General features: G+C 39.3%; 1 protein-coding gene across 3 annotated transcripts in view; it reads left to right on the top strand.

The window, feature by feature from the left end:
• The first annotated feature begins 2,500 nt into the window (after positions 1 to 2,500).
• Positions 2,501 to 26,499, top strand: part of PPP1R9B (protein phosphatase 1 regulatory subunit 9B) — an 86,572-nt gene continuing 62,573 nt past the window's right edge. For all 3 annotated transcript variants that reach the window (XR_014173596.1, XR_014173597.1, XM_081933265.1), the window contains exon 1: positions 2,501 to 4,721. Coding sequence is in view for 1 of the 3 variants with exons in the window: in XM_081933265.1 (XP_081789391.1) it covers positions 3,282 to 4,721 (1,440 nt within the window). In the remaining 2 variants the exon portion in view is untranslated. The remainder of the gene's footprint in view (positions 4,722 to 26,499) is intronic.

Consider the following 26,499-nt stretch of genomic DNA (forward strand, 5'->3'; position numbering starts at 1 on the left):
GTTTTTGTCATAGATATGTTCTAACACAGATACGTTCTGCTTCAAATATGCCCCTTCCCATCTAATTCCTGAGAAATCCCTTCCATAACAGGTTGTCTTGGATTATAAAAGAGAATGGACAATGCTTATCTAGCACTTTTCTAATAGTTTGCAAGTTCTGAATTGGCTCTTATAAATATAGGTTTAGTGGTCTTTTTCAAGCAAGCTAGCCCCAACATATATAAATTGATTTAAACTTTAAAAAAAGGAGCCATATTCTGTCAGCTATGTTTTGTTCATTTTGTTACTGTTGGATCAATTTAAGCTTTCCACTGTTTTTGCCAGAGAGAAATTGTACACAACTATACTGTTTTTATTATTTTGGGGATAGATTTTGCTTTATCTACATGTTTTTTTGGCAGGGCTAGAGGCTTTAGTGATAACCAATTTCGCTATATTTAAGTACAATGACAATAAAGATTATATTTATAACCTTATAATCACTACGCGCAGGTCAGTCACTATTCTGTGTGCCACATAGCCATCTAATGGTGTTTTCCCCCCTGGATGCTGCTAGCAATGAAGTCAGAATTGAACTCACTGCCACCAACACTAGTTGAAAACAGAGCTTGTTCATTATCATTGCTTCCTGCTTCATTTGGGGCTCCATTTTTTGTGCTACCTCTTACACTATTTTTATATGAATTTAGCACTCTTTCAGAAGTGTACTAGATCCATGTTTAGCCTGACTAGTAGGTCACACATTAAGATATGAGTTTGAACTAAACAGGTTCACTTGGGGTGCACAGCTTGCTTCATCATATTCACTTTTCCACATCAGACTTGTAGGTCAAACACTTGACAGCTGGCTAAATGTATTGTTCTAAGCACTCACTTACATATGCCTCACCCTACCCCACTTTACATTAAGGTTAAATCAGTACAAGGGTGGATGCATCATGTCAGTTATGCACTACTTATGACAAAATCAGCACCTCTAGTTGAAAAAAAAAACTTTTAGGAATCCCATTGCAAGTCATTCTTGACAGGTTGGAACCTAGATAATCTCTTGGCCTGATTCTGTTTTTATTCCTAATTCAGAACATGTTCATTTCACTATCAATCATAATTATTTTTGAAAGCACAGGAAATTGTACTGAATGCTTTTGCTTCATATTTTAAGATGGAAAATTCTAATTTATAGCTTCATTAACAATAATATTTTGAATACCTGTTAAGGATTATCAGATCATTCTACTGTACATTTTCCTTTATCAAATGAAGGAATTGAGCAAATGCTAGTTTATGCATACAGACTAACAATGACACCAGGAAAAGATTTGTAATTTATTTTCTCTAGTTCTCAATGCAGAGAGTATTGTTGAGGTAGGTGATATTCATTCTATGTGCCCATATTCAGCAGTAGCATCAATGTTCAGTCCTTTCCTGTTTTATAAACTTAGAACCTTCTCATTGAAGTTAAATATACTGAGTGGATTTTTTTTTCTATAGGCATAGTCACAAAGCACTTTCCGCTCCACCCCCACTCCCCATATATTCCATTTGTAAGCTCACTTACAATACCTAAATGCACTGTATTTAAGTATAATCTTTATTGTCATTGTACTTAAATTCAACAAAATTGGTTATTTATCCAAGCACACTTTGTGACAGTGTAAAAGAGCATAAACAATTACATTTGTCCGAGACAAAGATGCTAGTAAAATACACAGACATGGTTGCAATGCCTTTCTAAGAGTCAAAAAAGATTTTACAAGAAAATAGTATGGTTATTTATGTACTTCTTTTTTCATAGGCCAAATAAATTCATTGTGTTGGGCAGAGGTTTTGCTTATGTTCAGTTAACATGTTGGCAGCTGCTTTGCACAACTTAAATGTATTGTGGGACCCAGCAAATGGATTATTCATGTCTATCCAGATTAAAAGGTCTGCATGAATATAAACAATCTTTGTGGACCTTTTGGGTGTTCAACCTTTTGGCTTGCGTAGGCCACATTGGGTGAAGAGGAATTGTCTTGTGCCAAATATATAACATAGTTAACGTATGCAAAACACATAATAATAAATACATTTCTGATCTCGCGGGGCCACATTATTAGCTGTCCAAAGCTGCATGAGCCCCATGGGCCAAGGGTTAGACACTTCCGGTGGAAGGGTTAGATAGTGTCCCCCTTCTACAGATTCAATAAGACAACTCAGCCTTAAAATGGAGGTGAATCCCCAACAGCATCAGTGTCACCACCCGCGATTCGGAGATAACACTGTCCCCAAAGAGTTGGAAAATATCAGGGTGGGCCAATGTCTGGGAAGAGGCGTCCACGGCTAATCCAATTTTGGAGCAAGGACACGTGAGGTGGGTGCATATGTGTGCGTAGACACGAGTGCTTAAACCGCCTCCCCCCCACCCCAACGCCAATAAGGCGTGAAACAGACGACACGCGGAAGGAATTGGATTACATTGTTCATTATTATTATTATTTTTAAATTATTCATCGGCGAGGTAAATCCAAAAGCTGGCGTTAGCCGAGGTTCCCTCCCCACAGCGTCTCTTCCTTCCTCTTAACAATTGGATTGATGGACTCATTTTCGCTTATTCGGTAAAGAGAAAGCAACGGGGGGTTGGGGGGGCGGAGAAAAAGAGAGGAAGAACGCGTCGCTGCCCTTTTTTTTTTTTGGCTTCCTTTCCTGCCATAGCAGAAAACGAGGGAGGTGCAAGGAGTGTGATCACTTTAAGACCCAGAGGGGTATTTTTTCCTCCTCTTTCTCTTCATTTCCCCCCTTCTGCTCTCCCCACCTCCACGGTTTTTTTTTTAAGGAGCGACAGGCTGTGGCGTTTGCAGAAGGGTTTGGTCTCCGTCATCGCGCTGCAAAAAGCGAGCGAGCGAAAGCGACAAGGAGGGAGAGGAAGAGGAGGAGGAGGGAGGGGGATGAAGGGGAGGTGTAACACATCCGACGAGCCGGCTGCAATGGGCCTCAGCTAATCCAGACCCTTCGGAGGACCTGCCTTCCCGCTGCCACCGCCGTGGGTCAGAAGCTCCTTGGATTCGGTTCTTCCCGCCGCCCCCGCCGCCGGTTGACCACATTTTTTCCTTGACACACAATGAGCGCCGCCTGGTAGAGAAGAAGCGGCGTGCCGCGCCGCCTTGCCCCTTTCGGGTTCTCGCGATGTGATTCTATTGCGGCTGCTGGAGGTGAAGGAGGAAGAGGAGGCAGCGTGGCCCGGGGGGTGGAGGAAGCCTGAGGCTATGTGGTGTCAGCGACACCAGAAGATTTGGTGAACCATGATGAAGACTGAGTCCCATAATACTCCTGGCGGCAGCAGCAGCAGCAGTGGGGGCAGCAGCACCACCGGTGGCAATGGGGCTGGGGGCAGCCTGAGGAGTGCCTCGCCTCACCGGAATGCCTACGAAGCAGGCATTCAAGCTCTGAAAGCCTCCAAGGATGCCCTGTGCCAAGCTGACAGTGAGGAGGCCAAGAAAGCCAGGAACAAGAAATATGGGTCCAATGTCCATCGGATCAAAAATATGTTCCTGCAAATGGGCACTGCGCCACCACCAGGGGAGGGAGCAGTTGATCTGGCCAAGATGAAGGAGAAGCCGGTCCGGTTGTCCTTGCCCCGGGCCAGCAGCCTGAACGAGAATGTAGACCATAGTGCATTGCTGAAACTGGGCACCAGCGTATCCGAGAGGGTGAGCCGGTTTGACTCCAAAACAGATAAGCCATTGTCCAAGCTCCAGGAGACACGGAAGATCTTCGAGAGAAGTCTCCAGGAGAAGGAGACCACCAACAAACTGCTCCTGAGGAAAGAGAGAGCTGGCTTCCAAGACCGGAAGTTGGATGTGGTGGTGAGGTTCAACGGCAGCACAGAATCCCTGGACAAGCTAGACACAGAGGCTGTGTCTCCCACTGTAAGCCAACTCAGTGCTGTCTTTGAGAAAGCTGACCTGAGGAATAATCTCCATAAAGCCCCTGGCAAAGTTGGGCCTCTCAACTCCAAAATTGTTAGCAAAAGGTCCAGGGTTTTCCTCCAGGCTCCAGAAGGAGGTGCCAAGGTAGAAAACAGGAATAGTGATGGGGCTGCGCTCCAAGTGAGAGCAAGGTTGCCTGAGACTGACAAAGCCCAAAACAAGCTGGTGCCCGGTGGGTCAGTAGCAGCAAAGCCAGGGGATAAGGACTCCAGCATGGGGCTACGTCCTCAGAAGGTCCAAGAAGTGCGCAAGATCAAGCCTGTGGAAGTGGAAGAGAGTGGGGACTCTGAACAGGAGTTTGAGGCAGCTGAGGTGGCAGTGGCAGCAGCAGCAGTGGCAGATGAGAACAGCAAGGCCTCTAAGGGTTCTGACCCTCTCAGGGCAGAGGTGATTCAGGCTGAGGTCACAGTGCATGCGGCCTTGGAAAATGGCCAGCTGGGTGGTGAAAGATACCTAGAAACTCCAGGCCCATTGGCAGACACTTACTGTGAGGAAGTGGCCAAGGCTGAGGGACCAGAGGAGAATGACCTGGGTGACGAGTCTAAGAAGGAGGACTTCTCTGAGGCTGACTTGGTGGACATTAGTGCCTACAGTGGACTGGGGGAGGATTCTGGAGGGAGTGGGTTGGATGAAGACGAGGATGGTGATGGGCTGTATGCACCGGAATCTAGCTGTGTCGAGATCCCTGGGCTGTCAGAAGAGGATGAAGCTGCCCCTAATCGCAAGATCCACTTCAGCACAGCCCCAATACAGGTAGGCCTTTGAATCTAGTATTTATTGATACTGTAAAAGACATCTGGATTCTGGGAAGTCTGGTGGTCCTTGGACATGGTTGTTATTATCAACATGAAAGATCCAAGGATCTGCCCTGGGGCCTAGTTTTCACAAAATAGCAATTTAGAGTAAAAACCTATTTTCTGACTATAGTAAACCTATTCAAGATCTCTAAGTAAGGATAATTGGGAAGACTCCTTTTTCATACAGAATTGCTGTTCATTCATTAAGGACAGTTCTCTGTATGAAAGGAACTAGCCTATCCAGAAGACATTTTAAAACCACTGATTCTCCCTCGTGCACTTCTCTAGATGGGGAAGTTTGTGCAAGGGAGATTTTGCAGGGAGGATCTTTCAGATGTGTAAATCTTCATCTTCTATCTGAAATAGCTCCCAAGTTACAGATTTACTTCTTAATTTTGGAAAGGCCTACATCTAGGCAAAGAGGACCTTTTCACCTGCTCCTCACTGATGCTATTCTTGTAAGGCCTTGATTTTTCAACACTTAAAACAAATGTCCCCTTAATTCATTAAAGCCTGTTAGGAGTGTGTTTATATTGGCTTTTGTTTGTACATTTAAATTTTGAAGAGAGAATGTTGTAAAACTCTTCTATCCTAGAGGTAATGGAACGGGGATACTTTTGATGGGATTAGCCTTTCACTTGAGTTAAGAATTGAATTAGTGAATTGCCTTTGTAGGTTATTTATCAACAAAGGTGATTTTAGAAAAATTGTACCGATGTCATGACTGAAAGTGCCATCATGGATCTCACCAATGTTTCCCCCCTCTGTTTTATGTGCAAAAACCAGGAATAGGAGAAGCAGGGAAGGGGTGGTGACTTCAAACAGCAGTTTCTTGTTTGACAATCCAACAGACTTAAAGATGCTGAAGAGACTTGATTTTACAAAGGAGAATGGAAAGACAAACACAGTTCTTCATCTTTTTTTGCATGGCTTTTATGAAATACTGAAGTAGGGGAGGTATATAAATGGACCAGTTTGCAGCAGGCTGCTGGTAATAAGAATAACACATTTGATGTGAAATCTCAGTTTCTCACATTTCATCTACTGTGTTGGAGCTATCCACCTCTCTCTTCCTCTCCCTCTCCCTCCCCCCTCCTCTCTGTGTAGTGGTGGGATTAAGTCACTGACACAAATCAAGGAACATGCACCATTGTAATCTGTTTCCCCCCTCTCCTTCCCCTGTGGACTCTTCGATTAGCTACATTCCCACCCCAAGCCAAATAAATTGGAAGAATAAAAGGCATACCAGGCATAATTTCCCAGATCGAACTGGATTTCATTTGACACTGTAAGACCCATTTTGCCAAGGTAAATCAGAGATGGGTGGGCTTTTGCTTTTACACAGGAAAAGGCAATTGAATTGAGAGAAAAATGGACTCCCATCCAAAAATAGCACATGCAGGGATATAACTTTTGATGGAATCTAAGGTGAGATTGCTCAGGTTTATACAAAGCAGGAGGCCATAATAAGGTTTGTTTGATTTCAGCTCAGTGTGATGAACTGAGTGACTATAATTTGTAAATCATGATTCAATTTTATTATGGTAAGATTTATACAAGACCGGATGTACTAATTATGTTAATCCTTAAACCCAGGTTAATGCAATACAAATGTGTACAACATGTAGTGCCCAAATAAACTATGCTGGATCATTGTGGATGGCCTATCTCCTATAATACACTAAGATAATGATTGGGTTCCAAAACATGCTGAAATACCAATTATCCAACATCATATTGGCCTAGTCTAGCGTATTATGTGAATCAGTTACTGGGTTCACATAAATTTTAGTAACTAACAAATCAAAATGTGATTTATTTATCCAGAAATTACGTGAACTAGGGCACTATGTCACCATTATTAAAGCATGCCATAGGTTAGCACAATCTGAACAATACATATAGATAAGTCATAGATAAGAATCTTGGAGTTGGGAGTTAACTTTCTGCCAGTTAGAAATGGGCAGGAATAAGTTCTTCACTACCAAAGGTAACTTGTCAGTATAAGCTTAGATGCACCCTGAAAAAGTCGAATGTCTCTCAGTTAGAGGTGGCATAAATATTGGATATTTGAAATATATTTTGTTGTTTATTGTTTTGTGACTGTCATGGAAGAAGGGACATATCTGACATGCAAGCTTTTGTGAACAATAAATCCATTCAAGTTTCCAGGGGATGCAGAACAAAAATGGATTCCATATGTGAGCCTATTAGTCAAGAAGGTTGAGCAGTTATAGTTCAACATGTTTGAATAATAAAAGCTGGCCATTGTGAGCTTTAGTTTCGGAATACATCTTTCTTGACACCCATTCACAGCTCCAATAGCTTACATTAAATTACATATACTTTTTAAACTAAGATTTTTTTTTTAAAAAAAATGGAAAGTTGGCATACTACAAAGCAAAGTATCCTTATCCAACATCAGTATCATGTTAATTTCAAAAATATCTCTAGATTTTCTAAGGGTTAGATGTAATTCATTACTTAGAGATATATCTCCTTGTATATAAAAAAAATGAAATCAGGCATAGGTGGGAGCATTTTGCATGATGTGGGTAGAGAGTGATGGTAAGTAACATGCCTGTAAATCAGTGCTTTATAACTGATTATGTTCTTCCATTGCAGCCATTTTGTGAATGGACAAGTGTTCCAAATAGCACAAAACTTTTAGGGACTCTTGCTGTAGAAAATTGAGGAGTGCTAACACAAGGCTGCTTGATGACATTTGTCTTTCCTGTAGTGACTCTGGAAGGTTGTGATGTTAAGCATGTGAGATATTGGAGGTTGGAAAGAATTTTTCCAAATTATATGAAGAGACCCTACATTAAAAGTTATATTTGATTTGTTTTGTGCTATCACAATTTTACAAAATACTAGCTTCCAAAAAAGAAAACTAAAGGGAGATACGGTAGCAGTATATAAATGTTTGAAAGGCATTTACATCCAGGTAGAAATTGCCCAATTCTTTGTTGAAACTGAGAATAAAATAGAGACCAACAGACCAAAATTAAAGAGTTCAGACTGAGTATTAGGAAGAATTTCCTAATGATTAAAGCGGTTAAAGCAGTGAAACAGCCTACCTTGAATAATGATGGTCTCCTGTCATTGCCCATTGGAGTTCTTAAGGTGGAATTTAGTACTCTCTAACTTTTATATCCCATAGTTCTATAAACATTTCTCTTAGGCGAGACTATCTTAGATTGTCAAATATGCTGGTCCTTGATCCACTCTTGCTGTGTAGCAATAGCACTTAGACTTATATACTGTAAATAGACTTATTTACAGTGCTTTACAGCTCTCCCTAAGCCATTTACAGAGTCACCATATTGCTCCCAATAATTTGGGTCATTATATTTTACCCACTTCGGAAGGATGGAAGACTGTCAACCCTATATACATATAGGTTGCTCTGTTTGTGGATGGACTTCGCTACACGGTTAAGTCTATTCAGAGACAAAGTATGTGATCCCAAACCCTTAGAATATGCTAGCATATTCTTTGTTCTGTTCTGTGCTCCTCCAAACACTTGATGATGCTAGAATTTTTCTGCCATGCAGCTAAATGTGGGCCTGAGGAGGAGGGAGTGATTTGAGGACAAGGTTAGTAATGGTTCTACTTTTTTACATATTCAATCAGTGTGTATCCTGTCTTTCTGTTTGTTTCAATAGCATTGGGGAGGGTGATGCAACCATCTCAACTGGCAGATTGTTGTAGGTGACAGCAAGGTATCAGAGCAGAAAGCAGTGTTCAAGCACACTTCCTTCTTTTCATTCTGGGTAAAGCGGTCAGGGGTACTTGCCAATCTCCATTACATATGACCCAAATCCCATGGAACTGTATCGTGATATGTGAAATCAAAGGCTGGCCCTATAATAAGAGTGGCAGCCTTTCATGCTCCATTTGCCAGCTACTGTCTAACATTTAGCATCAATTCTAGGTTACAAGGACAGACCCTAGGGGAAGAGGACTCACTGACTATTGCTCCCTTTCACCTTTCCCTCGCTTGCCATTTACTTTAAATCAGAGGTCAGCATATAGTGTACACAGAGAACTATGTAATCTCACCCAAGATATAGCTTAATTCAGACAATCTGCATGGGGTAGAATTTAGAGTGCAGTACAAGAATATAAAAAAAATGCCGGAACAAATCATGCATCCTTGTTTACAATAGTGACTGTCTAGAGCTGGCGTGTCAAACTCAAGGCATGGGGATCTGCCCCACGGGGTGCTTAGATCTTGCCCTTGGGGCTGGCCTGGAAACAACAAAGGACTGGCCCTTGGTGCCGCTAGTGAAAATGGAGCCGCACATTTTTGCTGGCATAGGACTATCAAAATAAACTAAAAACAAAACAAAAGGAGAAATGTCTCCCCTTTTGCATTTAAGCATCCAAGAAGGGGCAGAAAAAGAGAAGGGAAAGTGGAAAGAAAAAGAAAAAGAAAAAGAAGGGAAGATGGGAAGAGAGCAAGGAAGGAAAAAGAAGGAAAGAGAGGAAAGAAGAAGAGAATGAAGAGGGAAGGAAAAAGAAGAAAACGAACGAAGGAGATTATGATGGGACTGAGGGAGGATCTCAGGGAAGTTCTGCCTTAGACCTTGGCCACCACACGTGCCCCTGAGAAGAGTTCCGTGTCATGCCCACCATGGCTATGCTCCACGCTCCCTCCCCCCCCCCCCGGCCTGCTGAGGTCAAACACAACCCTGATACGGCCCTCAATGAAATTGAGTTTGACATCTACAGTCTGCTACGAAATAAAGCATACAGGTAATAAAAATCCTCGACTTACAGCCATTCATTTAGCAGCCATTCGAAGTTACAATGGCACCGAAAAAAGTGACTTACGATCAGTCCTCCCTTTTATTATCTTTGCAGCATTCTCACAGCCATGTGATCAAAATTTGGGTGCTTGGCAACCAGCATGCATTTATGATGTTGCAGCAACCCAGATTCTGTGATTGCAATTTGTGACTTCTCAGCCGGCTTCCAATAAGCCGGGTCAATGGGGGAAGCCAGATTTGCTTAATGACCAAATGATTCACTTAGCAGCTACAGTGATTCTCTTAACAATGGTGGCAAAAGGGTCATAAAATTGAGCATGATTCACTTAGCCCAGAAACTCTAGTCCCAGTTATGGTCATGGATGAAGTATTATTTGCACTGTTATATGGCTCCACTATCCAAATGTATAAATGTGCATTGCTGCTGCATATGATGATTCTAGTTACAAATGTCTTACGTGCCTTTTCAAGCCATCTAAGACTCTGCCCATCCTTATGTCATTTTTGGCATTGAATTCTACAAATATATCAGCCCAAAAGGGGAGACAATCCTAAGTAAATGGGAGACTTAAAGCTATTAGTTTTATGACTAGGGGAAAGATTATGCCTGGCAGAGGGAAACTTTTAAATTCAAACTGGCAGTCCACTGGATTTCTGGAGTACAAATGCACAATTGTGCATGAACTGTGTACTGGACATATGTGGCTTGATTCAAATGCTGCAGTCCAAATGCTGCCAACTTCATTGATATTGTGACCACCAGCAATCCTGAACTAATTAAAAAAAGAGAGATTACCATGCCATAACCTATCTGTGAATCATGGACAAATTCTGTTACTCTCACAGGTATCAACAAGGAATGAAAGGACGTATCTTCAGGAAATGCAATCCTAGCATCAACCAAATGAATTCCCACTCAGTGGGCGGGGGAATGTGGATAGTGCAGTATGGATGGAAGGAATATTATCAACTATTATCAAGCCCAGTAGGAGTTTATTCAGTATATAAACGAAGTTAGAATTTGAAAGGGAATAGCTCTTCCTATTTATTCATTTTTATTAAATGTATATTCATCTTTCTCCAGGAACTCAAAGTGGTGTACATAGTAGTGTTTTCTCCCCTCTCCCCAACTGGCTTACGGGATAGGTGTGTCAAAGAGAGAATTTATATAATATGCTTATATTGGTCAATTCAGACTTAATCCAATTGACTACAGTTGTATGATATGCTGAGTTGAGCCACACACAAAAAAAGCATATAATGTGGGTGCACTACTAGGTCTTAATGAACCTAGTTAAATATGTTGTGTGAATGTAGCTAATGGATGGCCTAAAGCTGAGGATGGATTTGAACTGATATCTCTCTATTCCTAATGCAACATCTTGTTCATTAAAAATGGGATTACTTAATCCTTTTTTTATCAGTACCCCACTGCTGTCAGGACTGGCTTATAAATTGAAACTATGTAAAGGCCTATTAAAATCATAGGCTAGCATTAATTCCATACCAAAAGAGAAACGTGCCCCTTGCTACATAGGGAGCCCTTGACTTAGAACCATTCATTTAGTGACTGTTTGAAGTTACTGTTTGGCACTAAAAAAGGAATTTATGACTATTTTTCACATTTACGACCATTGCAGCATCCCCATGGGCATGTGATTAAAATTCAGGCACATGGCAACTGGCATGAATTTATGACAGGTTGCAGTGTCCTGTGGTCATGTGATCATCTTTTGCAACCTTCTGACGAACAAAATCAAGACGGAAGCCAATTAACAATCGTGTTACAAAGTTAATGTGTAGTAATTCACTTAACAATTGTGGCAAGAAAGGTCATAAAAGTGGGAAGAACTGTATTGCATAGTAAAGGACATTTTGGGCTCAATTATAGTCATAGGTCAAGGACTACCATATTTGAGAGCCAATTAAAATGAAAAACAAAACACATAACACACTTGACAGAAGAAAATTGCTTTATGTAGCCTTGTAGTCTAGTGATCATTTGGGGGAGTGCTAAATGCATGGATTTTCATTTCTGATTAAAATTTAGGTTGAAGTGTAATGGTAATGACAAGAAGCTGAAAGAATTCCTCCAAGAAGTTTGGTCTTTCTTGGTTCAAAAAAAAAAAAAGGCAAGGAAGGAAGACATTTATTTGATGCATAAATGTGAATGGATGCACAATGTACAGAAAATATAAGGAGATAATACTCCTATATCTACCTGGGACATTCAGTGAAGGTAGAATGGAATCCAGGATAAAATGGACACTTACTACTTTCGTGATTTCACTCCTGACATAGGAAGAGACACTATTATTTTTGTTTTTGAGTTCTAGGTGAAACTTCATATTATGTTCACCTATCACAAAGAAATCCATTGTTTACAGCTCCCATCTTGAAACTAAATTTGTAGGTCTCATAGCTTTAGATTGGGCCTACTTTTGGACGTCCTTGTTTTTCCTCCAATTTTTAACTTTTTGCAATATTTAATTGATGGAAACCTTGAACCAAATATAGGTAGCCTGTGCTTAACAACCCCAATTTGGACTGGCAACTTTGTTGTTCAGGGCACAATTGCTAAGCAGAAAACCACACGACTGCAATGGAACTATAACACTCTTTCGCTTTTAGTTGCTAAGCAAATTATTGTGATTGCTAACAGAAACATTACATGACTGCAACTTACGATTTTATTTCCACTTTTTCTGTTAACCCTATTGGTGAAACATACAAATGGCAATCACATAGTCACATGATGTTTCGACAATTATAAATGAGCAACAATTGCAAAGTGCCCAAATAGCAATTACGTCACTGTGCAACTTGTGATAGTCATAAATATGAGGATTTATAAATGTGAGAAATATTTTTTTTAATATTACAGATTCAAATAATCACTAAACAAGGAATTTGGTAAGCAAGGTCTAACTACACACTACATTCTTCTATGCCACTTTGGTGGGTCCTAATAAATGTTTTTTGATGAACAGACCTATTTTGTTCTTTTAATTAAGTGGTGAAATTTGTTATTGTACCCACTCAAACAATCTTTTTTATGATTATAGACTGGCATAAATATCATACGTTGGCTGCTGAAACAGCTTTAAAAGAGGACCAGTTGATGCATGCATGCATACACATACAAACAGTCTCTCTCCCTCCCTCCCTCCCTCTCTCTCTGTGGGTGGATGTGTTCAAGTATGCATTTGGATACCAGTTGCTGTGATGTTTTAGTGAGAAGCTGGGATATTTTAGTGAGGAGAAGATAGCTGTTCATTCATGCTCTGCTTCTAAAGTGTCATAGGATATTGGTAATTAGGTTGGACACCATGGTAAGAAAAAGCTGGGCAGATGGACCCTTGTTCTTGCCTGAAGCCTGCCAAGCAATTCCATATTACAGTAGAGTAACTCTATCAAAACCTAATCATTACACCACACTAACTAATTATTTAAGTCAAGAGTGAGCAACCTGGAGCCATTGTCCTAATTTCTAAAGCCCTCTGTAAGAAATCACTTCAGTTCTCTGGCAAGAAAAATATGTCTTTTCTCCAGCATGGGGAAAAGTTTAGGTGGGAGTTCTGAGTACAGGAGAAAAAAGGGACTCCGAATAAGATTCTATGCAATCTGCTTCTGAGTAGGCATGCTAAGCTTGTACTGTACTCTCCAGACAGCACACAATGTAAGAATAAATACCTTCCTTGTTCTCCTCTTATGGATCATGTTGCTATTATCTCCTGGTTAACAAATAAAATGGGGGTAGTTATAAGTGCACCAGAGTAAATTGCAGGATAATGGATAATTCCGTTTCTACAGTTCTCTTCATCAATTTTAAAACTTGAGCCAAGCACAAAGCAGAAAGAAATAGCAAAATTTTGACATGATACTGTGGATGGTATCACTTCAAATTAAGTATAAGGAGATTGTGAATTATTTTCTTAAAAAGAAAAGCAACCTATTCTAATAGAAAGATAGTACTTTAAAGGAGAAAGGATCTATCTCGATTATATAATAAATTGTGACACGGTGTCTGGAGGTGATAAGATGTCTGCTGTTTTGATAAACGCCATGTATAAGTCCACAACTTTGATTTAAAGTTAAATCTTTTACATGATTGAAATTTCACAAAACTGTGGACTCTTGCAACTTGCAAGATATTGGCATTTCCACTAAAGATTTTGCCATATAGAGTAGAAAATGGAGCAATCCATGGGCAGTGATGTTGATGGGAGTTGCAGGGTATTCTGTTTGAAGGACATGTCAATCAATGGTCAGAAGAAGATTCAACTTGAATCTGCTAAATCACAAGTAAAAATAAGGATATGCCTTTTCAGCATTACAATACAATCAGGGTAGATTTCTGAACCACATTCTTAATGGGAGAATGGTAACAAGCTGTTTAGGAATATGTGGTACTTTGGTCCTTTCTATATGTCCAATTTCCACCTCCAATTTCTTTTTCTGTTTTCACTGCTTCAGTGCCCCCTAGCATATGTCCCCTTAGTTACTTTTTCATACACCAAAGGACTTTATTATTTACTCTCCTAAAAAATTAAAAGCACTTACATTGACCTCTACTCCTCCAGCTCCGACCTCCCCCCCCCAAAAAAAAAGCTTAAAAGGTTTTCTTTCACAAGAACTGAAATAACAGAACCCACTATGTATTATGCTGGCATGGTCTCATATGCCAGGATAATAGTATGGCAGTAGGAAAAGTCTGCATTAAATTCTTGCAGAATTGTACATCATTCTATTAGTGGAGCCGAAACAGTTTCTGCCATCCAAGCGCAGGGATCTTTTTTCTTTCTTTTTTGTTCAGGGTACAATCAGTTAAGGAATGAATTCCAATGGTTGCCAGGACTGAAGGATATATGAGAGGACCAGAGCCAGAAGTAGATGAGGGCATTAATTCTCTTTTCCAGGTATCCTGTTTTTCCTCTCTGAACCTCTTGTCTGTCTGTCTCCCTCCCCCTCACACTCTATGTCATTCTCCTTCTACATAGTGAACTGTAAAAAAAAAAGGCAAAAATTAGAATCATTAGTTTCAGAATGCTTTTGAAATTAGGCCAATGGTTTCAATAAAGAAAGTGTGATAGTTGCCTGGAGCTAACTGGTTGCGAGTTGGCCATCCATATCTTAGAGCAGTGATTCTTAACATGGGCCGTATGCCTCCTCACTTCAGGAGCCATGTCATTTTTCTAGTGGGGTATGGTATTTATATGACACACTTTGGATTAATAAGCGTTGTTGATTATAAAATACCATCACAGAAGTAAATAAGGTTCAGGAGGCCACAAACAAACAAATAAGATTGAGAATCCCTGTCTTCAAGTATAATCTGAACAAAATTCAATATACAGATAGGCCTCAACATCAATTTGTGAATTGGTACTGGAAGTTCCATTACTAAGTGATGTGATTGTTGTGAGTCATATTCGATTTTATAATTTTTTACAAATGTCAGTTGTTAAGAGAATTTGGCTTCTCCCATTAATTATACTTGTTGTAAGTCTTCTGGGAAGTTTATAAATGGGACCATGTGATCCTGGACATGGCAGCCATTGTAAATAAATGCCAGGTGCCAAACAAATTTTGATCATGTGACCACAAAACACTGTGACAGTCGTAAGTGTGGGGACCAATCATGTCACTTTTTTCAACGCTATCATAACTTGGAACAGACGTTAAACAAATAGGTGTAAATCGAGAACTACCTTAGCTTGTTCCAGCCAGAATATCTGCCAGTTTGATGGCACAGTGTGATGTAATAATGTGGTCATGGGATAGCCTGTGAAATTTTGTTTGATTTGGTTTATATTCACCAGGAGGCTGATGCTTCTATACATGTAACTCTGGACTTACGTTACTTTTTAAAATCCAGGGTTTTATCTGTGTTTGTTTTCTAAACAAAACGGTATCGAAGAAAAAATATATCTTGTCCTATGAAAGCAAGGTTACCTTCTCACACCAGTATCCTTGCATATATCATAATACTTTCTTCATATGTTCAGTTTTTTGATGTCCCGGCTACTTGTCACAAATGAAGTGAATGATCCTATAAAGCTGGTTACCAATATCATTTAAGAATCCATATTCCAAAATCATTCAGTGACTGTTCAATTAGTGAGGTTTGAATTGGTGGTGTGATCTTGCCTAAATTTAGTAAAGTTTATCTTTCTCTGGTATGGTACATTCCAAGCTGCAGTGTTGACTTGGAATTTTGAGGCTTGCGGTTCCCAAGGCTGGAAGCTGGGAATGGCTGGCATGAACTACAGTATCAAGATGATCTAATCCTGAGATGATATACATATAACACAAAACAATAGTAGAAGATGTTATGAGGCAGACATTCAGGCATTGGAACTGCCCAGAAAGAAAGTGGCATTTCAAATGAGTGTGAAACAGCTTTTCTTTATATTTTTATCTCACCTTTATTATTTTTTTATAAATAACTCAAGGCAGAGAACATACCCAATGCTCATTCCTCCTCTTATTTTCCCCACAACAGCCCTGTAAGGTAAGTTAATCTGAGAAAGAGTGACTCGCCCAAATTCCCTCAGCTGGCTTTTATGCCTATGGTGGTTTCTAGCCAATTGTCTTAACCACTACATGAACTGGCTGTCTTCTGTCAGGAATTTGAAAAACCGAGCTTAAGAGCATAGGAAGTGGCCTAATGCTGCATCTGGACACTGGTTGAGTGTAACCTGCCATAATAATTAACCCTGATCCAGTTTATCTAGGTCGGATCTAGGTTTTTCTTCCCTAACTTTTCTTCCCTAAGGCTTGGGGGGGGGGGGACATCCTGTAGGAAAATATATTCTACGTTCAGTGCTACAGTGCCTCTCTAAATTTAGCTTAGAGAAGGACCTTTCATCCAAATAATATGAAAGTAGTACACAAAAAATTAACAAGCTAATCTTATTCATCTTTCTGTCTGACTTTCTGTTGATCTGGCTTTATTTCTAAGAGTACATGAAGTGATTTTTCAGTGGTGATAACAAGTTAATAAATAGGAAATGAATCCACTTGAAATTAATGTAGTTGAGGGTTTTCTATGCAAGGCCAATCTCTTTGGCCATCCCTGTTTGGAGTGGATTTCCCAGTACAATAATCCTTAATGTGCATCTGTCTGCTCCAGATAGCTTTAGGCAGGCTTAAGACTAATACAAAAAAGGTGCTCTTAAGCCTGCACAAAATTTCAGGACTGTGAAGCTGTAAGCTGCCATCACAACTTCACTAGAAATCAAAACCAGGGCTTTCTCAAAGAGAAGTAAAGGACTATGCTTTAACATGCCCCATATCTTCTTAGAAATGAGCTTCCTTTTGATCTGTTCAGATCCCATCAGAAAACCTCACATAAAATAAACATACTCAAGCTTTCCAAACTTGCTCTGTCTGGAAATGTTCAGCGGAAGGTTTTATGGCAGAAGAATATCTTGTATTTTAAGATTTGAATTACTTAATTTTACATTGTTTCAGCAAGCTTCAAATTCAGTCATCTGTTAAATCAAAATTCAGCAATCTGTAGCTTTTCAGAAGTTGGGGAAACCCAACTCCCAGCAGTCAAGCTCAGTATTTCCAGTGGTGTAAGATACAGCAAAATTAAGCTTAACTACATGGGAGAATCACAGATTTACCATCTGTGCATTCAATTCTGTCAAATTCTGATTACTGTAGTATAATAGACATCAAACGTTATTTGATTTTAAAATATACAAACAAATTCCATTGAGTATGAAATCTTGTTCTCGCTAACAATCTAAACAGCAAAATGTGTTATCAGTTGTTTTCACCTGACCACCTGGGAAAGCCTGGCTATTTTAGGATTTTTTTTTTCCACCAAAAGAGACAACAGAAATGGGCAGATTAGCCTTTCTAAACTGAAAAAAAAAATCTCTATAGTATGACATGTCAGGGTTGCCTGTGTATTTAGCTTGCAATGAGTCACAGATACAGTGAATTTTAAAACAATGACTCTAATGTGCAGGAACAGCTTCAATTTGGGAAAAGAATTTGGAAGAGTGCCACCTAATGAGCCATCCAGCCACAGGGCTTCTATCATTGAAGCAGCTCAAAACCTCACTCTAAAATTTCCTCACATTTTAAAATGTTGCGTGTTTGGAACATTGTGAGAAATAAACATTTGAAGCCTTAAAAAAATATTAAATGGTTTATAGATCTTGGTTAACCCTGGAACCTTATCAGGAGCCCAAATATTGCATATGGGAGTACTAGCCTAATAAATTGCAGGAGTTCCTTGTCAGAGCAGCCAAACTTGAAAACGTCTCCCGAAATAGAACATTTTAACATCAGTTATTAGTAAGATTGATATAATTAAATACCCAAATAACCCTCCATTTTAATGATCCGTGCCAGTTAGACATATCAACTGACATGATGGCAATCTGTAAATAAACCAAATAAATTGGGATATCAAATACAATCTGTCTATTTCAAAAGTAGCCAGAGGATATTCACCTGCAGGTTTTATAAATGTGAATCCAGATAATAATTTTAGGAAAGAAATTTTCCTTGGCTCTCTAGTGTCTGGAGCAACAGGTATGAGAACTTAATCTTTGAGCCATAGGGTCTTTTGAGTGATGTTGCTGTCTTTAACTCCTGCTGTTATAATCCTTTCCCACCCCCTCCTCAAGAGATAGCCTGCTTTATCCTCTTGGTTAGTAGCTTCTATTTGCTGGCTGAGAAACCATCTGTTCACTTTTGTTCCTGAACATGAGATGGACATCAGAGGAAGGGAAACAATTATGAGACCATCCTTTTAAAAACAATAAAAATGTAGAATGCCATGTTTTGAGTTTTGTCAAGCTTTCCTACTATTTCTACAGCCAAAAGAAAAGTAACAATAGGGATATGTGATGTGTTATAGGGATATGTGTTGAACTCCAGAGTATGTTAGTACATAGGTAAGTGAATAACATTTTCTATTATTTTGTTTTTGTGTTCATAGGCAAGTTTAACTAATTTAGTGAGCATATATATATATATATATATATATATATATATATATATATATATATATATGTGTGTGTGTGTGTGTGTGTGTGTGTTGTAATTGTACTGATAAATAAATAAAGGGAGACTAGGATATATGTATATCTGTGTGTGTGTGTGTGTGTGTGTGTTGTATTTGTACTGGTAAATAAATAAAGGGAGACTAGTATAGATCTATTTCCAGCTAATTAGCTCTCATCAGCTAGCCATACCCTTACTGGGATTTGAACCTGGGCTGTATTATATCTTAGGCAGGAGTCTTAGCCACTATGCCACAGGCTCTCCTCCTTATCAGTTGAGTTGTACAAATACAACACAAATATAAAAAGGCAACATTAAAAATAAAAAAAATATGGTTTTCTGCCTTAGCCATACCCTTACTGGGAATCGAACCAGGGCTGTATTGCATATTAGGCCGATGTAATTGCCACTAAGCCACAGGCTCTTCCTGTGGACAGAAAGGGGGAGTAGTGAGCTCCCTCCCATATTTGGGCATACCAGGGGTTGTAACACAAATACATACATACGTACGTACGTACGTACGTACGTATCTATATCTATATCTATATCTATATCTATATCTATCTGTAGATTGAGAGAAAGACTCTTGTCACATCAAGTCAGAACGACCACAATGCTTACTGGGGGATTCTGGGAGTTGGAGTCCAGACATCTTAAAAGTTGTCAAGATCGAGACACTGTCACAGAGGATAATCTGAATGGTTTTAACCTGATAGAAAAAGGAAAGGATACAGTATTTCTTGGAATATAAGACACAACTTTTTTCCTCAAAAAAGAGACTGAAAATCTGGGTGCGTCTTATACACTGAATACAGCATTTTTTGCCTCCTGAAGCCCCATCCCTTCACCAAAGTGGTCGTGCATAGCCTTATGGAGGCTTTCAGAGAGCTCCTGGGCCATTTTCTGCTTGTTTTTGGCTCTCCCCACACCCCAGGAGCACTCTACAACCCCCCCCCCCAATGCTATTCATGCCTTTTTTGGGGAAAAATGGGCCCGTTTTTGGGAGGTTTGCAGAGTGCAAAAACTTTTTTTTTCCTTTTGGAAAGCTCTTTAACTGATTGATGAGAATTACATTGATCAAGTGCTGTGCCAGCAAAAACAAAGACTTAGGTGCTGCAGATTGTCAGAAATTTCCTTCTCCAGCACATATATAAATACACCCGGAAACATATACCTATCTACCTACTCTCCCTACCTACCTACTGTATTTGTCTTTCTCCCTCCCTTCCTTCCCCTCCCTCCGTACGCTCTCTATCTATCTACTGTATTTCTCTCTCTCTATTTCTTTCTCTATATCCCTCTACCTCTACCTACCTACACACACACACACACTCTCCCCCTACTTACCTGCTGTATTTATCTCTCTATCTCTTTCTATTTCTCTCTCTCTCTCTATCCCTTTATTTACCTTCCTACTTTTTTAAAAAATTGCCTCTTCAAAACCTTGGTGTGTCTTATACTCTGGTGCGTCTTATACTCCAAAAATACGGTACTTCTGATAACTGTTCTGCTTAGATCCAAAAACCATTTTCCTTCCCATAGTGACTAAAATGTGCATCCAGGAAGCCTTCAAAGTTAGTGTGAAAGCAATCTAACTCTCCACTTGCTTTCCCCCATTAATTCAGGGATTGCATATAGCCACTGCATCTAATTGCCACTGGCAGTCTGATGAATCTAATTACTTTTCAAAAATATTTGACCTAGTGGCTGTTATTGCATCCCACAGCAATGAATTGTCTAACTGAAATCATCTGCTAATCACTGTTATTGGGAACTGAAGCTTAAGTATTATGGAAGGAAGGGGGACTTTTTATGCCTACTCTTTCCACACATCATTTTTATAAAGTATTAAAGATATCTTAACCTGGTGCTTTCCACTTTCATTTGGCCTACTAATCCCAAAATTCACTGCCAGGTTAGATTACGGTCTATGCTCTATGGTTTATTGAAGACTCTATCATTACGACCATAGAAATAAACTTAAGCAAGAAGATTTGCTTGCTATATTTTGATTTATATTTTAGGATCAGTTTCTTTAGCACATGGCAAAGCAGCTCTCATCCTATTCAGAGAAGTGTGAAAACTGTTTCTTAGCATTAAGAGGGGAATTCAGTGCTATCACTTTATTGCGTTCTCATCTGGCTTTGAAATCAAGCTTCTCTCAAGAGAGGTTTCCAGGGGGAGGGGGTGAAAGAAATAAGGATTTTGGTTCATATCCCAGTGGTTTAGAAGAGATTTAGCATCTTCCTTAACCCAGATCTGCTGACAGGAATGGCAGATTTCCTTCCTAGCCATTATGGTGAAGGACATCTCCTTCACAATTTTCTCTTCATGCAGCTTCTAAAACTCCCAGCATCCTTACTTAGTGTATCTAGTGGGTAGGGAAGCTTGACTTGTAATCCAATATATTGGGGTTGGAAGGATGTAAGTTGCTTATTTCTGACGAAGGAAGAAATATTTTATTACTGCTTTGTTATTTCATGCATTTTCTTCAGATCTCAAGATAGCGGAAGGTGAAGAGGGAAAGTTGTTATTGATACTAAGAGTTTTAGCTGGTTCAGAGCAAATAATGCTTGAAACAGCAGATGTTTATAGAATTAATCTTTCTGCTCCTTTTCCTCTGCAATTCCACTCCCCTCTGGTTTTTGGGGTGGTGGTTGCTTTTTTTTCATTTGATCAGTTCTGATTGTAGCTATTTCTGCAGAGGTTCTACAGCTCAGAAAAATGAAGAAAATCTCAGCATCTAAGGCTCACAGTTCTGGATAGGACAGATTTGTTTAAAATTTCTGTATTATAAGGCTTCATTTATTTGAAGAGCTGTCCTGCCTAATGTTGGTTTACAGATAAAGAGAACTATGAGATTATATTCAATTAACATTATGTTCACTGGTTAATATCTCGATAACAAATTAAATCAATATAATTCCACTACATATCTTCATTGGCATATTCAGCTGAGAATTCTGAATAAGGGAAGAGAAGTGATCTAAGAATGCCTAATTCTTTACTGCCAGCTCTCTTTTATATACAAGTGCTCTTAATTCTGTTTATGCCAAAAACTTTTATTTTATTTTGGGAATATTCCATTCTTGTCTTTCTTTTCAGCCCTTATTTTGCAAGTCCAAGCAATGATGAATCAAGCCCAGTTACAATGTGAATTGTGCTTTGGTATGATTTTCTTGTGTGACTCTCCCACGTGAGCTAATGTTCTGCCTGGTTTAATCAGTACTTTAATTCTGTTATTAATCATCATTCCGGCAATAATAACTTTCAGTTTGCTAACTGGTGTGGTAGCTGATGCAGTCCAGCAGCATTTAGTTGAAAACAAGCTCTTTCCACCTGAGCAGAGGGGAATTTGTCCAAATAGCACAGGAACAAAAGATCAACATCTAATTGACAAGATGATTTTGGAAAACTGCAAGAGGAGGAAGATCAACTTGAATGTAGTTTGGATTGATTACAAGAAGGCATTTGACTCCCTGCTACATGATTGAATAATTAAGTACCTAGAAATAACAGGAGTTAGTAGGAATATCTGTAGTTTTGTGCAACGATCAGTAGCACAATAGAAGACATGGTTGCTTATCAATGGTGATAGTTTGGGAGAGGCTAATATCAAAAGAAATCTTTCAAGGAGACTCATTATCATCACTATTGTTTGTGATTGCACTGATTGCTCTGTCAACAATACTGAACAAATCATGCCATGGCTGTAAAACATCAAAAACATCTGCCATGCTATCCCATCCCCTTCACAGGGACAATCTGAAGCTGTATGAAAAGAACCTGACCATCTGAAATAGAATTGCTACTCAGCACTCTTGGTCTGTATAGCTAAGATATGGCAATGGAATGTGGACTAGACAAATTTGTCAGCGTTGCATCAGTAGGGGATAAATAGTGAAAAACTAAAAGAATTGTGAAGCTTTTCCAAAATAAGATGAAGAGTCTGAATGAAGACAATCACTACAAATGCATAGGCATCATGCAGGATAACAAATTAAGCACATTGAAGTCAAGAAAGTTAGAAATAAATACATCATGAAAGTGAAGAAAATATTAAAGGCCAAACTCAGTGGAGGAAATACCCTCAAGACAATTAACACCTGGGCAATTCCAGTCATTAGATAACAGCTAGAATAATGGACTGGACTCAGGCAGAATTAAAATCCCTGGATAGAAAGACCAGAAAAATAGTGACAATGAATCATGCCCTTCTTCCACACAGTGATGCTGACAGGCTCTACTTACTAAAGAAAATAGGTGGGTGAGGATTGTTGCAAGTACACCAGACAGTTGAAGAAGGAAAAGGGGGGCATTAAAAGAATATGTAAAAGACAGTGTAGAAGATACATTGAGACTAATATACCATAAAGGCATACTGAGTACTGGAAAGACCAAACTGGTCTACAAGAAAGAGCAAATGAAGAATAGAAAAAAATATGGCAAGGCAAAGTATTATATAATCATAGCAGTAATAGCCATTGTTGGAATATAAAGAGTAAAAGCTTGGCACTGATAACAGTAGCTGCCCTAGCTCATCCCTTGACCAATGGTAAATGAATTACCATTATGAATATCTTGGAAATGAGCTTTTTGATTGTCACCTAGAGAAATTCCCAACAAAGCTGTCTTTTTGGTTGCTTGCTTTTTTAAAAAAAGTAGCAGCTAATTATAGTGTGGTAAGTGGTAGCTTTTCTTAATATGTATGCGGGCATGCTTCTGTTCAAGACCCACCAAGGATTTTATTAGATAGATTACTGTAATCAGCAATATTTTGGCTTTTGGGCTTTTGTACCGTTCTCCAGAATACTCAATAATTGCCTTAGTTTGTATGACCAGATAATAAAACAATACATGAACATAATCCCTGAATGCAATGCAAAATTCATTTCTAGGTTCCCTTTTATTAAAACTGAGAAATTGGTTATCAGCACTAGAAAAAACAAGACATTAAAATGTGGTTGAAAATATATTTACCAGTCTGGCTCATACCAAAGAAAAAAGTTGTGTATTGATTTTTTTTCATTATTTCCAAACAAGTAAGCTACATTTTTTTTGCCACACTAAAAAAAATGTTCATCTGAATAGGAACAAGGTATTTCCAATATTCCTATATAGAAGGAGTAAAATGTGTGCGTGTATAATGCTGATCTTCTACCTTATTAAGCCATAGAAATGTGGCTGTTTTGAGACCACTAGCAATCACTCACCCCTCAGCATGTAACTAAGCAATACTGAATTAGCTTAGCCCCTTCATACTTGGAATTCTCTATAGTTGTATATAAACTCAAATGGTCTTCCACAGTTAGACCAGTAGAACGCCATCAGTGATGTGAACCATGTTAGCAGAGAAATGTCTAAGTAGGTTCCAGATATAGACCAAATGATAGTTAATTACAACTAATTGCTAATTACTCATCTTTTGTCCCATATCTTATATTAAATAGAAGGTATATGTAAGATGCAGTGACGTGCAGTCAGGTGAGTCAGGGGAGGCAGAGCCTCACCACTGTCATGAAAAGAAAAAAAAATGTAAAAGGAAAAAGGCGAGAGCTGAGGTCAGGCTGAGCTAGTTGCTGCCTGACCGTGGATGACTCTGCTTAACTGTTTAAAAAAGCCTCTTAAAAAGCGCCCTCTACTAGGAGGCAGGAGAACTGCATACCTCATCTAGTCTGACTTTAGGCGTTTTATGATCACTCTAGCAGAGTTAAGCAAGGGTTAAAAGCCTAAAAATTCCTGCCGTAGGTGAGGCACGCAGTTCTCCTGCCTCATAGTAGAGGGCGCTCATTTGGTCAGGGCTTCTTCAGAGGACCCGAGGCAAAAGCAGAGTTGAAATCCTCTCTGAAACAGCTGGAAAAGGTACGTGTGGGTCAGAGGGAGGGGGAAGAATTCAAACTTCATCCTCCTGGTGCGGGGCTTTGGGCAAAGGCTGGAGGGAAGGACTCTGGCTCACTTGTGCTCTCCCTGGGTTGTAGTTTGATTGCAGGCAGAGCCACGTTGCCTTTTTAAACCTGTAATCAGTGAAGCTGGGCTGGATCCTTCCGGGGCTGGGGGAAAAGTGTGTGTGCTCCAGTATGGTTCTTTGACTGGCTTCCTGCCTCCTCCTGTGGTCTCCTCGCTGGTGCTCTTCCCTCCAATCCAACTTTGTGTGTGTGTGTGTGTGTTTATTTGAGAGAGAGTGAATGAGAGAGAGGGAAGGGGGTAGGAGAGATAGTCCAATCCAACTTTTGTGTGTGTGTGTGTGTGTGTGTGTTTGAGAGAGGGGGGAGTGAGGGAGAGGGAGGAAGGAGGGGAAGGGAGAAGAAAAAGAAAGAAGGAAACTTCTTTCGCAAAGGAGAAAAACAAATGCTGTCGCTTTAAATCGGAACTATGCATGCCTGGCTGTGGAATTCTGGGAGTTGAAGTCCACAAGTCTAAAAAAAATTGAAACCCACCACTGTGTCAGTGCCTCACCAGCCATAAACCTCACTGCACGTCACTGTTAAGATGCTTTTCTTTATTTACTAGTGTTTATATACAGTATCAAGAATAAACTTTCCCCAAATTCAGGAGCATTTTTGTAATGGTTGTTGTTATGCAAGTGGATTTGGGTATGTGAAATAGGAAGAGTACATGCATTCATACTCACGCTGGCCTAAATTAAAACAAAGTAGAAAGTGTAGCCAATCTAGTTTTATTTGGTCAAAAATATCATTATTTATTCCAACTTTATTTTAGGGATCTGTAAAAAAATTGTGCTTTCAAATCATTTTTTACTTCTGGCAACTACCCCCTAGAGTTTTCTTGGCAGCTTTTTTTCAGAACTGGTTTACCTTTACCTCCTTCCTAGTGCTGAGAAAAAGTCAGTGTCCCCATCTCAAAATGGTGTGTGTAGGAGGTTTTATGGTGAACTTCTCTCATGTTGGTTGCTGATTTTGTAGTACAGGATTGTGGGAAAGTTACTGAAAGGATCAGTTGACTTTGAACAGTAAAAATGTTATTTAATTTATTGGTGTATGATCATGTAGGATATACATTATTTTTATTTAGAATGGTAAGAATCTCCTAGATGCTTAATTATAGAACGATTATCAGAAGAAGCTATCAATGTTTTCCTTTTTTTAAAAAAAACCAGGTTATTTCTTTCTCCTTTTTTATTCTGTCATCTGCCCTCCATATCTTAACATTAAAATCTCTGAGTTTTCTGCCTTTATTATTAACGCTGTTCTTCCTTTGATGCAGTAAATACAGTCCATCATTTCGTTGTAGTTTTGATACACAAGTAAAACGGCAAAGCTGAATCATAATTCACATTCTAGGGTCTCTATTAAAAGAGATTGCAGAGTTCTATGATTAATATTTCATCTCAAGTTTAGAGTTTGGCTTAACCCTGAACTCGGGTAAACATAACCCATAAATGTTGTACTCACATAAATCGCTGTGCTCAAGCAGTAAACAGTTGTTTTTAACTATTTAGTAATGTATGACTCTTGGTGACTATAGGCAAGTGCTCTCCATGCTGCCCAGTCAAGCACAGCTTCTTTCAATTGTTGTATATTCAATTTTGTATCAACAGCCAGTGTGTTCTTTGCTTGCCAGTTCTTCTTTGTCTCCTAACATGTCCTAGCATCATTGCCTTCTCCAATGAATTTGCACGCATAACTTAACCAGAGTAAATCAGACATAACCTTATGATTTTAGCTTCCAGTGATGTGTCTGATTTTATATGATTTAACACCTCTCTGTCAGTTACTCTAGCTGTCCATGGTATATGCAGCAATTTATGCCAGCACCACAGTTCAAAGGCATCAATTCTTCGATTAGCAAGTAGTAAACTACATCGTAGCTTTAAGTGACAATTGCCTGGTTCGCGTAAGATGCTAAGAGAATAATTGGTTTCCCACAACATTCTAAATTACTAATTACCCAACCAGGCCTTATATTAGT

The sequence above is a fragment of the Natrix helvetica genome, assembly GCF_964273705.1.
Source record: "Natrix helvetica genome assembly, chromosome: Z".
NCBI classification, from domain to species: Eukaryota; Metazoa; Chordata; class Lepidosauria; order Squamata; family Natricidae; genus Natrix; species Natrix helvetica.